Below are 15,185 nucleotides of genomic sequence, written 5' to 3' on the forward strand. Positions count from 1 at the left end.
TTTTCAGCCCAGTTTTTAGAGAGTGGAGGCTGAAGGAAGGGCCTCTGAGCCAGGTGTGAAGGACGGCAGTGCCGCAGGCTCTCGGATCAGTGGGTTTTTCATCTTGAAAGTCAAAATGCAATGTCAAGAAGCTCCTCTTCTATCAGCAGCTTCCTCTCTCCTGCCAGTAGCAGGGGTGAAAAGGAAATGCCAACCCACGTGGTAAAGTCACAGTGGAGAATCTCAAACTGTTTCATTTATACAAACACATGGCTAACATTTGAGGTACAAAATTTTATTTTAAAAAGTCCATTAAAGATATCTTACGCTTTTTGCCTCTGAACATGGATCATGCAACCTCTTTGGAATTTAGAAGAGAGGCACAAGGGATGCATTTAGAAAAGAAATCATCCAGCCCCCTCCAGCAAGCCTGGGACTGTCTGCCCCTCCAGTTTTCCTTTTGGGCCATGTGATCCAATGCTGTGTGGCAACCAAGTAGTGAGCCTGGATATGTGTGGATAGGAAAACAGGTTCACTACTTTATAGCAGTGCTGTCTTCAACTAGGGCAGTTTTGCCCCTCCAGGGAACATCTGGAAATGTCCAGAGACATTGCTGTTTGTCACAACTAGAGATGGGAGGAGGGGGAGAAAAGCACTATTGGCATCTCACAGGGAGAGGCCAGGGTTGCTTCCAAATGCCCTACGATGTACGGGACAGCCCTCCACAACGAAGAGCTACGTGGCCCAAGATGCCAATAGTGCCAAGGTGAAGAAATTCTGCTTTACAGTACCACTGACTGGAGGAGATTTAGAATCAGAACCAACAGTACTGTTATGAACCCACCAAACACTAGGATCTGTTCTGGCAGCCAGATGGCCTTACCGCACCCTGTGTGCCTCCCTCCCGGGAGGGCTGAGCACAGTGGCACACCTGCTCTGCCGAGCAAAGGGCGGGCGGTGATGCTGGGTGGCCTGGTCACGTCAGTCTCCTAGCCCTCGAGTGCCTTCACTCCTTCTTGGTTTCAGGCGGGCTTTGAAAGGTTGAGTGCTACAGGCACAGCTAGCAGACTCGGAACCTGTCCTTTTACAGCCTAGCTCACAGAAAAAAATGAAATTATTTCTACAGTATCCTGGGATAAACTGAGGAAGCTGCTCAACACTGATCTGCCCTGAGGCTCCAGCCGTAGCCAGGGGTGAAGCGATCAATACTCCCAGCACACCTGCTCCCTCTCCAGGGCACGCAGGTTGGAAAAGTACCTGAAGTGTCAGAATGCTAGGAAAGAACCTTTGTACTCGTCAGAATTAGTAGCAATTCTGTGCAATGACAGCCTGGGAAAGTCTCCTATTTTTGTTCTCTATTTTTCCCCCCTTGTCTGTACTCCTTAAAATCGCTTCCGTTAATTTACAGAGTGAAGATAGCATATAACTCCTGAAGCCCGTAGTGACTGACACAGAATTTGATCCTGAAGTTGAGACCCTATAATTTTGGAATGAACTGTGGTTGTGATAGAAAAAAATCCCATTTGACGAGAATGCAGCATTTTACAGTGCTTCGGTTACAACAGGAGCCTATGTAGAGAAGACAGTGCAGAATTAGAAAGCTGATTTAGTTTATATTCTAAAATATTAATTTTTTTTTCCTTGCTCAAGCAAAACGTCAAGAAACTGAATGAACAGCATCACTGAAGGTTATGGAATAATCTGAAAGAAAATGATCTCCCTTGAATCTCTCTCCCTTTCAAAACGCTATTAGGCTTCTGTTTTGATTGGACCTTGGCCATGAATAGGTCTTCCTGTGCAGTGGGTTGTTTGCTGTAGATTTCTTTTCCCATCCTCCAGCTATGAAAGGCAGGAAATGATTTTTACGCACAGAACCCGCATCAGTGAGGAAAGAATTCTGAACCTTCTGAGGCAGCAGGCTTTCGGTGGGTCGCTCACCGAGTGAGGAGAGGGCCTCCTGCTGCAGGAGCCCCTGTGGGCTTAGTTCTGGCTGCTGTGTGTCAGGCGGCTCAGCAGGTCTAGCCTGGAACACTGGTAGAGCGCAAAGGCCAGCTTTCCCACGGTGGCCCCCTTGCTGCCTTCCCTCATCAGCCACTTTTGGAGCATCTGGTAAACCTTTTCTTTGAGTCCATCTCGCTCATAGTCATGGTCAATTTCATCAATCTGAGATTGGGAGAAGCCCAGCTTACGGGCACAGTCTTTCCACTGCCTGCCCAGATTTTCTCTGACTGGGTCCAGGTGTTTATCAGTCAGACTAGTGGTATTATCTGCCAAATAGAAAAGAGAAGAAGGCATCAAGCTATGGCCATTTGAATGTCTAGCTTCAAAGACCTGTATAAAGTGAAGAGTCCCAGGAGACGGTGAAAAAGATAACTTCTTCATGCTATGGTTGTGGGCTCATCGGTTGATACTTTACCTGTCTGCCAGCCCACGTGGAGGAACCTCTTCCCCCGCCCTGGGAGGCGCAGGTCTGAGGCACAGCCCGAGGCTTAGAGAGCGAAACCCCTCTGGTTACTAGGCTGTTGTGTACAACCTGAGCCGCAGCCCTTGTTTATATCACACATTCCTGATGTCAAGGGGGAAGACACCATTTTTGTTCCTTTAGGGCATTTTCCACTTACATCTGGCCAGAGTTAAGGTCATTCAACTCAGGATACCCTTCACCCAACAGTTTGCTTTCCTCTTACTTAATCAAGGAAACTGAGACCACCGGCTGCGAACTGGTTTCATTACACTGCCTTGCCTTGTCTTTTAATGGATGAGGTATTTTTGGACTTATCCCTCCCCTGCCCCAAGTGCTGTCCTCTTTCCTCCTACAGCCATAACCTCTCTCTTTCTACTTGTTCCTTCCTCTCAGGCCTTCGTAAAAATAATAAAATGAAGCAAAATAAAAGTATAAAACCACCAAAACACCACAAACAAACCCAATTTCTTGATCCTTGTCCGACCTCAGTAAGCTGAATATGAGAAAAAAGATACCTCATTTTCCCCAACTCCCCACAGTGCAGCTTCTGCCATCACCACTGGACGTCAGGAGTCCAAAATTCTGTCAACGCTTCGCCAGGAGAGGGACGCTGGGTTTCATCAGATTCTCAAAGGTACCCCTGTCACCCCCAAAATTAGGAACTGCGGCTCTAGATTTTAAAGACTAGCCTTCAAATGGGTTAGACCGGGGATTGTCAAACTATGGCCCATGGGCCAAATCCAGCCCGCTGCTTGTTTTTGTAAACCGTTTTATTAGAACACAGCGACGCCCATTCGTGTACATACCGTCTGTGGCTGCTACTGTACTACAGTGTTAGCTGAGTAGCTGCAACAGAGACCTCAGGACCAGTGAAGCCTAGAACATTTACTACCTGGCCCTTGATTTAAAAAAACTGCCCATCCTAGGGTTAATTAGAAAGCTGGGTTCTTAAATCACATTGCTTTGGCCTCGTGACTGCTTTTCCCAGGTTGCGTTTTGGGATTAATGTTATGAGGCTGCATGGTGGAACGCCACAAGAGAAAGCCCTCTTATTTTATTATGCATGTGCAGCTGAGGGCATAGTCTTCTACCTTTTACAGAATCCCTTTGGACGAGGACCTGAGGGAGCTACTGCTGCTAGGTCTAGGTACTAATACTGATGCGATGATGATGATGGTGTGTTTAACACTTGTATATCTTATAATGTGCCAGGCAGTGTACTAAGCTCTTTATTCATATTGACTCGTTTAACTTTCACAGCAAATCCATGAATTAGATATTCTAATTATCTCCAGAGTAAACATAAATAAGTTACAAAGCAATTACATGGAAATTACAGAGCTATTTTAGAGAGGAAAGATAGGGCACTTTCACAGAGAATAATCAGTGAAATATTAGATAAGACAGTTCAAGGTTACTATAGATGGGTCCTTCAAGGGCATCTTACCAAAGATATCTCGGTACTTAGAAGCTGGGTCTTCTTTCAAGTTCATGTACGTGCTGTCCAGTACCAATGGACTCATTCCGCCAATCTCCATAAAATTATTGTTTCCAATCTGAACGCCAAAACTGTTGTATATGCCATATTTTAAAGACTCATCTGATTAGAGAGAAACACACAGGTAAGTACATCTAGACTGAAAGCAAGAGAAAAAAGTACTATGTGGTAAAGGGGCAGGGTTTTACTCCAAATGCTTAAGTTCAATTATTTATCCTATGCCACCCTTTGAAATTTTCTTCTTTAAAAGGTGGCTGAATCATCTCACATCCATTAGGATGGCAACTATCAAAAGTATAGAAAATAATAAGTGTTGGCAAAGTTGTGGAGCAATTGGAACCCGTATGCACTGCTGGTGGAAATATAAAATGGTACAGCCACTGTGGTAACCAGTATGGTGGTTCCTCAAAAAATTAAAAATAGAATTACCATACAATCCAGCAATTCTACCGGGTATATACCCCAAAGAGCTGAAAGCAGGGTCTCAATCAGATATTTATACACCCATGTTCATAGCATTATTCGTAATTGCCAAAAAGTGGAAGGCACCCAAGTGTCCAACAGCGGATGAATGGATAAACAAAATGTGGTCCATCCATACAATGGAATACTATTCAGCCTTAGAAAAGAAGGAAATTCTGACACAGGCTGTAACATGGGTGGACCTTGACGACATTGTGCTCAGTGAATAACCCAGTCACAGAAGGACAAATACCATATGATTCCACTTATATGAGGTCCCTAGAGCCATCAAATTCATAGAGACAGAAAGTAGAAGGGTGGTTGCCAGGGGCTGGGAGGAAGGAGAATGGGGAGTTATTGTCTGATGGGTACAGTTTCAGTTTGGGAAGAAGAAAGAGTTCTGGAGGTGGATGGTGGTGATGGTTGCCCAACAACGTGGTTTTCATCACCAGTGGTAGTCTTTGGCCTATATGAGATAAAAAATGAAAATATCCAAGATTTATTTCTTACCTTCAGAAAACAGCAAGCAAGCGGAAGAATACAAGCAGATACCTTCACTTACATCAGAGATCAGACATAGAGGAGCTACCGAGATTCGGGTTAGAGTGGAAGATGCCTACTAGATGCAAAGACCTGTGGCCTGACACTTGTGGGCAGCTGCACTGACTTCTACCCAAACCAAGAGCCTAGGCCAGGTGGTCTGATGGAGACTTATTCCGAGAAGGCAAGGTGTGTCTGGTGGCTGAAGACCCCAAACAGCTTGTCCTTTGTTCACTTACAGTCTACAACAGAGCTAATGGCTGCTTTACTTTCAGGAAAGGTTACAAAATAGAACAGTGTGACTGAAAGGCCTGTTTACCTCTTGATGGGAAGGAGCGGAATGGAATGGTGGGTGTGTTTCCCAGTAGGTTGGTCTCAGGCACTGGAGTTTTATACAGGCTTGGCATGTGGCCTGGATGTGGCCCATCCCGAACTCCTGGACCTGCGGTTCTCAGATCCACTGGCCTTGCTCCCAAACCGAGTGATGTACACAATCCGTTTCTCCAGTGTGGTAGCTGGGGCTGGCTGGTTAGCCCTGCTGGTTGCTGTACCGCACTACCATGATTGGTTGCACCGGAATAAGCAAGGCCTTTCAGCCCTGCGTTCTGAGCATTCTCATAAGGTCTCTGCTGTGCAAAAGGGTCATGGGAGACCCTCCGTCTCCTCTCTTCCTGTCTCCTGTCAGCCACATTCTGTCTGGGCTGCTCTTCCGTATGCCTGTCCATGCGGCTGCCGTAAAGATGGTAGTTGGCCTCCTCCTGGAGTTTACTGTGCAGCAGGGGGTCCTCCTCCTGCTGCTGCTGCTGCTCTGGGGCGGGAGCGAACCAGGAGTCCTCCACAGGACCCAGCCCGAATCCCCGTGAACTGTGCAGCGAACTGGGCTGTTCTGTGGCTGAAAACAAATGAATCAGCGTCAGAAAGAGTTTCATGAAACGTTAAGAGTAAAAACCTGAGCACAGTCATGAATCTGTACCTTGGAGTAACACACTGAAAACTCTGAGAACAAAGAAAACGCGTTTACCAGGTGCTTTTCCTCCTGTGAGTTACACAGGTAATAAGCAGCCGTCCCTGCCTGGCAGTGCGAGAGCACGAGAGAAGTTATAACCAAGCAGCAGAAAAGTGGGTGTTGTAGGAATGACCAAGGAAGAAAAGGACTTGTGTTGGAGCAGAGAAGGTGTCCCCTTGTTGTGACGCAGGGCCGGAAAATAAGAATGGCAGCAGTTCTGAGCTAAGCACTTCCGTGGATTCTTTTGTTCTTTAAAAGTCCTATAAGAGTAGGAACACTTATTACTACAATGATGGATGGGGCTTACAAGAAGTCAGGTGATGTGCCTCAGAACAGGCAGCTGATAAGTGGCTTCAATATCCTATACTCTGCTTTCCCTTCTGTTAAATGAAAAAAGTATCCCTGCTTGAATCTGAGGCCAACCTCTCTGCATGTACTCTGGACCCAGCCATCCCTGACCTTCTCAAGGACTTTGCTCCCACATAGGTTCCCGTCTTTTTCCTGAGCTGTCACTTCCTCCCTATCAGATATATTAGGCCTCTTGTGTTCAGGATACTTTATGATTTTGGTGAACATGTTGTTACCTAATATTTCAAATATATGTACCTTAACTCCGAATATATTAGAAAGTCTTTTAAGCCAGCTGTTATATTTTATAGCTTCTTCTGTTTCTCATATAGTTGTAAACAGCCTTTTAGACAGTACAGTGAGTGAATGAACAAACAAATAAGTGAATAAATAGATTTTCAATCACAGTGTAAGTTACCTGAATTTGACCTGCTTGGAGACATTGCTACGCAACCAATTTGGAGAGACTTCATTCTCTTTACAATTTCATTTTGGCCCAGATACTCTTTCTAGAATTAAGAACATAAAGACATACTTTAGTAAACAGCAGAAAATACTGGGTTGGCCAAAAAATTCCAGAAAATTGTTGTAAGGAAGAACGAATTTTTCAGAAGGTAGAAATTTCACATAGCTCTTACAAGCAGTAAATACTTCTTTAAGAAAATAAACTCTTTTCCCTAAATAGCCAAAACAATCTTAAAAAAGAACAAAGTTGGAGGGCTCACACTTCCTGATTTCAAAACTCACTACATAGCTACAGTAATCAAAACAGTGTGGTATTGGCCTAAGGAAAGACATACAGACCAATGGAATATAATGAACCCAGAAATAAACCCTTGCATATATGGCCAATTGATTTTTTATTTTTATTTTTTATTATTTATTTATTTACTTTTGCCGTACAGCATGCGGGATCCCCAACCAGAGATGGAACCCTTGCCCCCTGCAGTGGAAACACCAAGTCTTAACCACTGGACCGCCAATTGATTTTTGACAAGGGGGCCACGACCATTCAGTGGGGGAACACTGGTATCTACATGTGAAAGAATGAAGTTAGATCCTTACCTTTCAACATACACAAACATATATAAAAATTACCTCAAATGGATCGAAGACCTAAGCTTAAGAGCTAAAATTATATAAGAAGAAAACATAGGGGAAAAGCTTCATGACATTGATTTGGCAATGATTTCTTGGATATAACACCAAAAGCACAGGCAACAAAATAGGTAACCGGACTACATCAAAATTAAAACCTTCTGTACATCAGAGGACACTATCAAGAGAGAGAACAGACAACCCACAGAGTAGGGAAAAATTTTTGTAAATCACATAAATATAAGGGATGAATATCCAGATTATATAAAGAATTCCTATAATTCAACAACAAAAAAGAAACAACCCAGTTCAAACACAGGCAAAGGACTTGAATAGATATTTCTCCAAAGAAGACATACAGATGGCCAAGAAGCACATGAAAAGATGCTCAACATCATTACTCAAAGAGAAATGCAAACCAAAACTGCCATTCATTACAATGGCTATTATCAAAACAAAACAAAACCCAGAAAATGAAAAGTGTTAGTGAGAAGGTAGAGAAATTGGAAACCTTGTAAGTTGATGGTGGGAATATAAAATGGTGTAGATATTATGGAAAACAGTTTGATGGTTCCTCAAATGTTTAATGTATAATTATCATACAATCCAACAATTCCACACGTAGGTATATACCCCAAATAATTAAAAGCGAAGACTCAAAAAGACACTTGTATACCAGTGTTCATAGCAGCATTATTCATTATAGACAAAAGGTGGAAACAACTCAAGTATCCATCAAAGATGAATGAATAATCAAAATGTGACGTATACGTACAATGGAATATTATTCAGCCTTAAAAAGGAATGAAGTTCTGATACATGCTACAAAATGGATGAACCTTGAAAACATTATGCTAGGTGAAATACGCTAGACACAAAAAGACAAATTGTATGATCCCATGTCTATGAGGCACCTAGAACAGTCACATTCATAGAGACAGAAATTAGAATAGAGGTTACCAGGGGCTGGGGAGAGGAAGGAATGGGGAGCTGTTGCTTGGGATACAGAGCTTCTGTTTGGGATAATACAAATGGAAATGGATACTGGTCGTGGTGGTACAACATTGTGAGTATACGTAATGCCACTGAATTGTATACTTAAACATCAGGTAAGATGGTAAAGTTTATGTTATGTATATTTTACTACAATTAAAAAAAAACTTCTTCCCTTATAAAAATAATAATACTCATTATAAAAGACATAGAAAATGTATAGGATTATCTTTAAATAGAAACCTACTCAAGTGAAAAAATTAACATTTTATATTTTCTACAAGTTTTTTCCCCTGGTCATATTTGCACTATGGTCTTAACAGAGTGCCTGCTGCATAGGTAGATGATCAAAAATATTCAGAATCAACATATGAATGATTTAGGGGAGAATGACACAGGATATTAACTATGTGTACAGTTTGTAGCATTTTGTATGTTGCTTTTTACTTAACACATAGGCATTTTTATGTTATTTTAATTTTGTTTTTTTTTTAATTGGAGTATAACTGCTTTACAATGTTGTGTTAGTTTCTGCTGTACAACGAAGTGAATCAGCTATATGTACACCTATATCCCCTCCCTCTTGGACCTCCCTCCCACCCCCCATCCCACCCATCGAGGTCGTCACAGAGCACCAAGCTGAGCTTCCTGTGCTATACAGCAGGTTCCTACTAGCTATCTATTTTACACATGGTAGTGTATATATGTCAATCCAGATCTCCCAATTCATCCCACCCTCCCCTTCCCACCCTGTGTCCACATGTCTATTCTCTACGTCTACGTCTCTATTCCTATCCTGGAACTAGGTTCATCTGTACCATTTTTCTAGATTCCACATATAAGCGATATTATACAGTATTTGTTTTTCTCCTTCTGACTTACTTCACTCTGTCCCTAGGTCTATCCACATCTCTACTAAAGGCACTATTTCATTCCTTTTTATGGCTGAGTGATATTCCATTGTATATATGCGCCACGTCATCTTTATCCATTCATCTGTTGATGGACACTTAGGTTGCTTCCATGTCCTGGCTATTGTAAATAGAGCTGCAATGAACATTTTGGTACATGACTCTTTTTGAATTATGGTTTTCTCAGGGTCTATGCCCAGTAGTGGGATTGCGGGTTGTATGGTAGTTCTGTTTTCAGTTTTTTAAGGAACCTCCGTACTGTTCTCCACAGTGGCTGTATCAATTTACATTCCCACCAGCAGTGCAAGAGGGTTCTTCCCTTTTCTCCACACCCTCTCCAGCATTCATTGTTTGTAGATTTTTTGATGAGGGCCAGCCTGGCAATTCTTGACTATCTGACTGTGTGTGTGTGTGTGTGTGTATATATCTTAAAATCTCTGTCTGCCTGCCTGTTTTATTTACTGCAGTCTCCCTTTCACGATTATAGCAGCACGTTGCTGTAAGACTTAAGATAACAGCTTGTTTCCTGAGTGTGTGAGGAGGGGAGGTCTCTGTTCCTCTTGGTTGGTTAGTTGGCAACAGTCTCTGACATACCTCTCTGATCTCAGGCACCAAACTCACTGCTTCAGCCCTGGGCACATGCTGCTTCCATCTGCTGCTTTGGCACAAGACGTGAGGAGGGAGGAGCCAACTTTTAAAACTGACACAACCACGGCTCCCAAATGACGACGCCTACCAACGTCCCGTGTGACCACCCACTTCTTCTACACGCTGACCCGAGACGTCTTCCACTGTGACTTCTTGATTATCATGTTTGGGGCAGCCTTTTAAAACTTTTTTCCTGTTTTATGTCTCAACAGATATAAATAATTCTGTTGGCTTTTTATCTTTCAAGAATTCCTCAAAATGACTGACCCACCTATGGTACTTTCCATCCTGTTCCAGTAATGTTGTGCTTTTGTTTTCATATTGGTAGATATATTTTTCTCTCATTTCGTTAGTTTTGACAGAGGAACGGGTCCAGTATGCTAACTTGATGATATCTGCATAAAACTGCCTATTTTGTTTTTTGTGGTTACCAAGCTAGCTTACCTCAAATCTCAGTAATAATCTCAGTATAATGCTTTGGTTTTCATGACTGACAATATATATGCTTCAATATGTTAGCATTTTGAGCAGCTGCTATGTTACCTACCTTTAAACTCTTCACATCCTCTTCTACATGTTCTTCTAATTGATTTAAATAAAAAGGCCTAAATTTCTCTTCAATGCCTATATATAAAAAAAAATAGTACTTTAAATTTCTTAAGTATTTTCTAGAATAAAATTAAAATATTACCAATCTATTATCTTTGAATTACTTACCGTAATCTGTGGGCAAAGCAGGGAAATATAAACTTAAATGCCAAATCACTGACTTTCATAAAGAGACTAACAAGACTATCACACAGACAGAACGAAGGATAGGATATCACTGGAAACCCAGGACTCCTGCCTAATAATAGACAGTTTCTCTGGCTGCAGCACAAAGCCCTACCTAATACGAGTTAATTTCCAAATGAAAAAAGATGGGTGGACTCCTTGTTTGTGTCCCTTTGGCATCTGAGTTACTACAGGGTGGAACACTCAGAATAAGGATCTGGTATAAAGTTAGAGCTGTTGGCCTTAAAAGAAAAATGTAATTTCCATTTTTGGGAAGATGGAATAGACATACTTTTCCTTATTTCTCCCACTAAGTATGACAAGAACCCCTATATGTTATATTATATATAAAACAAACATAAGGAGACCGAAAGGAGGAGAGACAAAGTCAGACTAGCTAGGGACTTTGGGATCTGAGGAAAGACATGGCAGTGAGCTTACTGGATTTTTTTTTTTTTTTTTTTCTTTTGCTGCACAGATCTCAGACTTGGACCTGAAGAAGCTAGCAACCCAACAAAAAAGCCCAACAAAAGCCTGTTCTTAAAAAAAAAACAAAAAACAAAAAACCTGTTCTTTCTGGCCAGAGGGCTAAGCAAGGGGCAGCCTAGCAAGACAGAGTGCTTAGTCCATAACCCCTCTCCAGCCAAATGCCATAGAAAAATCATGACTCCATCCCCCACCCCCACCAGCAAAGACTGAGTGGGGAGTTGAGACTCCCGACCCCAGAAGACACTGACAGGGTGCTCCAACACCCCACCAGGGTGATGTCAGAGAAGGCCAAAGAGGAGGCCAGAACTTTCCTTCCAGTCAGGTGGTAATAGCCCCTCTACTCCTGTGGTGTCAGTGGACAACACAGGTAGACTGAACTTGCATCCTCACCTTGCAGTAATAAGATGCTCCTTCCCTATCCCGATGGGGAACTATCAGAAGAGGCCTTGGGTGAGTCGGGACTTTACCTCCATTGCAGTGTCCATGGAGACCATGTGGACTCCACTGAAACCCTCACCCCTGACCAGTAGTAACGAAAAGCCTCCCACTTCAGGTGTCAACAGGGCCAAGTGGGGAAACTGACTTCCTTTCACCTGGTGCTAACAAGGTGGCAGTCACACTTTCTTTATCAAAGCCATGTCAGAAGAGGCCAGTTAAAAACAGAAGGCTTCATAGTAAGAGAGTGTACAAGTTTCAATAGAAAAATCATTCATCATACTAAGACCCAGTAAGGTCACAAACTGAATGACAAAAGACAACTAACAGATGCCAACATCAAGATGACAGAGACATTAGGATTACACATTGAAGATTTTTAAACAGCCATGATAAAAATGCTTCGAGAAGCAATTATGAACATGCTTGAAACAAATGGAAAAATAGAAAACATCAACAAAGAAACAGAAGATATGAAAGAAATTTCAGTGAAATTTTAGAACTGAAAAATAAAATAAGGCAAATAAAAAGCTCAGTGGATGAACTCTACAGCAAAATGGAGGAGAAAGAGGAAAGTCAGTGAAATGGAAGACAGAACAATAAAAATGAATGGAAATTCTAGCCAGTGCAATAAAGCAAGAAAAGGAAATAAAAACCAAACAGATCAGAAAGAAAGAAATGAAAATGTCCCTGTTTGGAAATGACATGAAAGTCTAAAAAAATCTCCAAAAAACTCCTAGAACCAGTTAGTGAGTTCGACAAGGTCACAGGATATAAGATTAACATATAAAAAATCAACTCTACTTCTATATTCTAGCAATGAACAAATGGACACCTAAGTTAAAAATACAACCTACTTATAATTGCTAAAAAAAAAAAAGGAAATAGATATATAGGACTTGTATGTTGAAAACGATACAACACTGATAAAGAAATCAAAGACAATCTAAATAAATGGAGAGACATATTGTGTTCATGGATTAGAAGACTCAATATAGTAAAGATGTCAATTCTCCCCAAATGGATACACAGGTTTAACACAATTCCTATCAAAATCCCAGTAAGATTCTTTTTTTAGACATAGACAAGATTTTTCTAAATTTTATATGGAAAGACAGGAACTAAAGTCGTTAAAATAACTTTTTAAATGAAGAAAAAAGTGGGAGAAATCAGTCCATCCAATTTCAAGAACTTATGTCACTAGAGTAATTAAGACCGTAGGTACTGGAGTAGGGATAGATGCATAGAGTAATGGACCAGAACAGAGAACCCAGAAATAGACCCACACAAATATCCCAACTGATTTCTGACAAAGGACAAAAAACAATGCAAGGGAAGAAGGGCAGCCTTTCAACAAGTGGCGTTGGAATGAGGCAAAAAGAAAAAAAAAAGCAAACTTCAACCTAAGTCTCACACCTTATACAAAAATTAACTCAAAATGGATCATGGTATTTTCCCAGTAAGACATAAATTAAATAACTGGCAAGAAAGACAACCAATATTTAGTGCTGTGTTACCATTCTTATGTTAGCAATAATAAATTTTCCTTGACAACAAAAAAAACAAACAAAAAAAAACTTAACAGAGACTTAAATGTAAAACCGTAAGAATTTTAGAACAAAACAGAAAAAAAAATTTGGGATCTAACCCTGACAGTGTCCTTAGACTTGACACCAAAAGTGTAATACATAAAAGGAAAAATTAATGAATGAGTCTTCATCAAAATAAAAAACTTTTGCTCTGTAAAAGACCCTGCTAAAAGGATGAAAAAAACAAAGCTACGGACTGGGAGAAAATATTTGAAAACCACATGTCCAAGAAAGGAATACTATATATAGAATATATAAAGAACACTCTAAATTCAACAGTGAAAAAACAAAATCCAATTAGAAAATGGGCAAAAGACATAGAGCAACATTTTTCACCAAGGAAGATACACAGATGGCAAATAAGAACATGAAAAGACATTCACCAACATTAGCCATTACAGAAATCCAAATTAAAACCACAAAGAGATATCCCTACATACCTATCAGAGTGGCTAAAATTAAAAAACAGCAACACCACCAAATGCTGGTAAGGATGCAGAGAAGCTGGTGAGAATATAAAATGGTACAGCCACTCTGGAAAACAGTTGGGCAGTTTTGTTTTGCTTTGTTTTGTTGTTGTTGTTGTTGGCATGTGTGATCTTGTTTTTTGGGGTTTTTTTGGCCGTGCCACGCGGCTTGTGGGATCATAGTCCCCCGACCAGGGACTGAACCTGGGCCTTTGGCAGTGAGAGCACGGAGTCCTAACCACTGGACCGCCGGGGAATTCCCAGTTTGGCAGTTTGTTTAAAAAAAAAAAAAAAAAAAACCCTAAACATGAACCTACCATATGACCTAGTTCTTTCACTCCGGGGTATTTTTATTCCAGAGAAACAAAGACTTATATTCACACAAAAACCTGCAACATGAGTATTTACAGCAGCTTTACTCCTCTGAAAGAGCAACAGGAGGGACCCTTGTGGTGATGGAAAGGTTCTGTATCCGACTGTGGCAGTGTCAATATCCCAGTGGTAATGCAGTCCTGTAGTCTGGCCAGATGTTATCAGTGGGGGAAACGAGGTAAAGGGTACATGGGATACCTGTGTTATTTCTTATAACTGCATGTAAATCTACAATTACCTCAAAATAAGAATTTTAGTTTAAAAAAGTGAAAAAGGCATGAGAGAAGAAAGCAAGCCAGGATAAGATTCAGCAGATAAGGAAACAGGCAACTAAATCAGTCACCCCTCTAACCCTTTGGTGGGAGTGGTAGGTAGGGCTTCAATTCTGTTTTCTCATAGCAGAAATATGAGAGCAAAATCCTTTGTAGGCTCCTACGTTCCTTCCTGCTATTTATTTTTTCCGCACCTGATTTTCTTATTTCCTCTGCCCCTTTCCTCTGATTTTCTTCTTTCCTCTGCCTCTAGGACTTTAGCAAGATCCTGGGCAACACAAGGGAATGAGAAGAGGTACACAGATGTGGGATGTCCATGTCCCTTTCCTTCTCCTTCTATTATTGGCCCAATCCAAATGACAAAATCACATTTCCAGAGATGCCAGCTTCACAAGGGAAGGGAAATGAAATAAAAGCTAAGAAATAAGAAGGCCTGTGGAAGCAACCCATTCAGCAGATGAATGGATAGACAAAATGTGGTCTACATACCACGGAGTACCACTCGGCAGTGAAAAGGGAGGAGATTCTGACACAGGCTACAACGTGGATGAACCCTGAAGATACTGTGTACAGTGAAATAAGCCAGTCACAAAGGACAAATACTGTGTGATTCCACTTACATGAGGTCCCGGAGTAGCCAAATTCAGAGAGACAGAAAGTAGAACGATGGGTGCCAGGGGCTGGGGGAGAGGAGATGGGGGGTTATTGTTTAATAGATACAGTTTCAGCTGGGGAAGATGAAAAAGTTTTGGAGACGGATCGTGGTGATGGGTGCAAACATTGTGAATGTACTTAATGTCGCTCAACTGTACACCTGAAAATGGTTAGAACGGTAAATTA

At 41.4% G+C, this 15,185-nt stretch overlaps 1 protein-coding gene across 2 annotated transcripts in view; it reads right to left on the bottom strand.

Moving 5' to 3' along the window:
• The window catches only part of RIPK1 (receptor interacting serine/threonine kinase 1), a 34,546-nt gene continuing 19,361 nt past the window's right edge, over positions 1–15,185 (bottom strand). For both annotated transcript variants that reach the window (XM_082848902.1, XM_082848903.1), the window contains exons 7-11: positions 10,495–10,571; positions 6,716–6,806; positions 5,263–5,835; positions 3,891–4,043; positions 1–2,246 (exon numbers count right to left, since the gene is read on the bottom strand). In XM_082848902.1, the coding sequence (XP_082705028.1) occupies positions 1,960–2,246; positions 3,891–4,043; positions 5,263–5,835; positions 6,716–6,806; positions 10,495–10,571 (1,181 nt within the window). In that variant the 3' untranslated portion in view covers positions 1–1,959. The remainder of the gene's footprint in view (positions 2,247–3,890; positions 4,044–5,262; positions 5,836–6,715; positions 6,807–10,494; positions 10,572–15,185) is intronic.

Source organism: Leucopleurus acutus (assembly GCF_964270905.1).
Source record: "Leucopleurus acutus genome assembly, chromosome: 10".
Taxonomy (NCBI): Eukaryota; Metazoa; Chordata; class Mammalia; order Artiodactyla; family Delphinidae; genus Leucopleurus; species Leucopleurus acutus.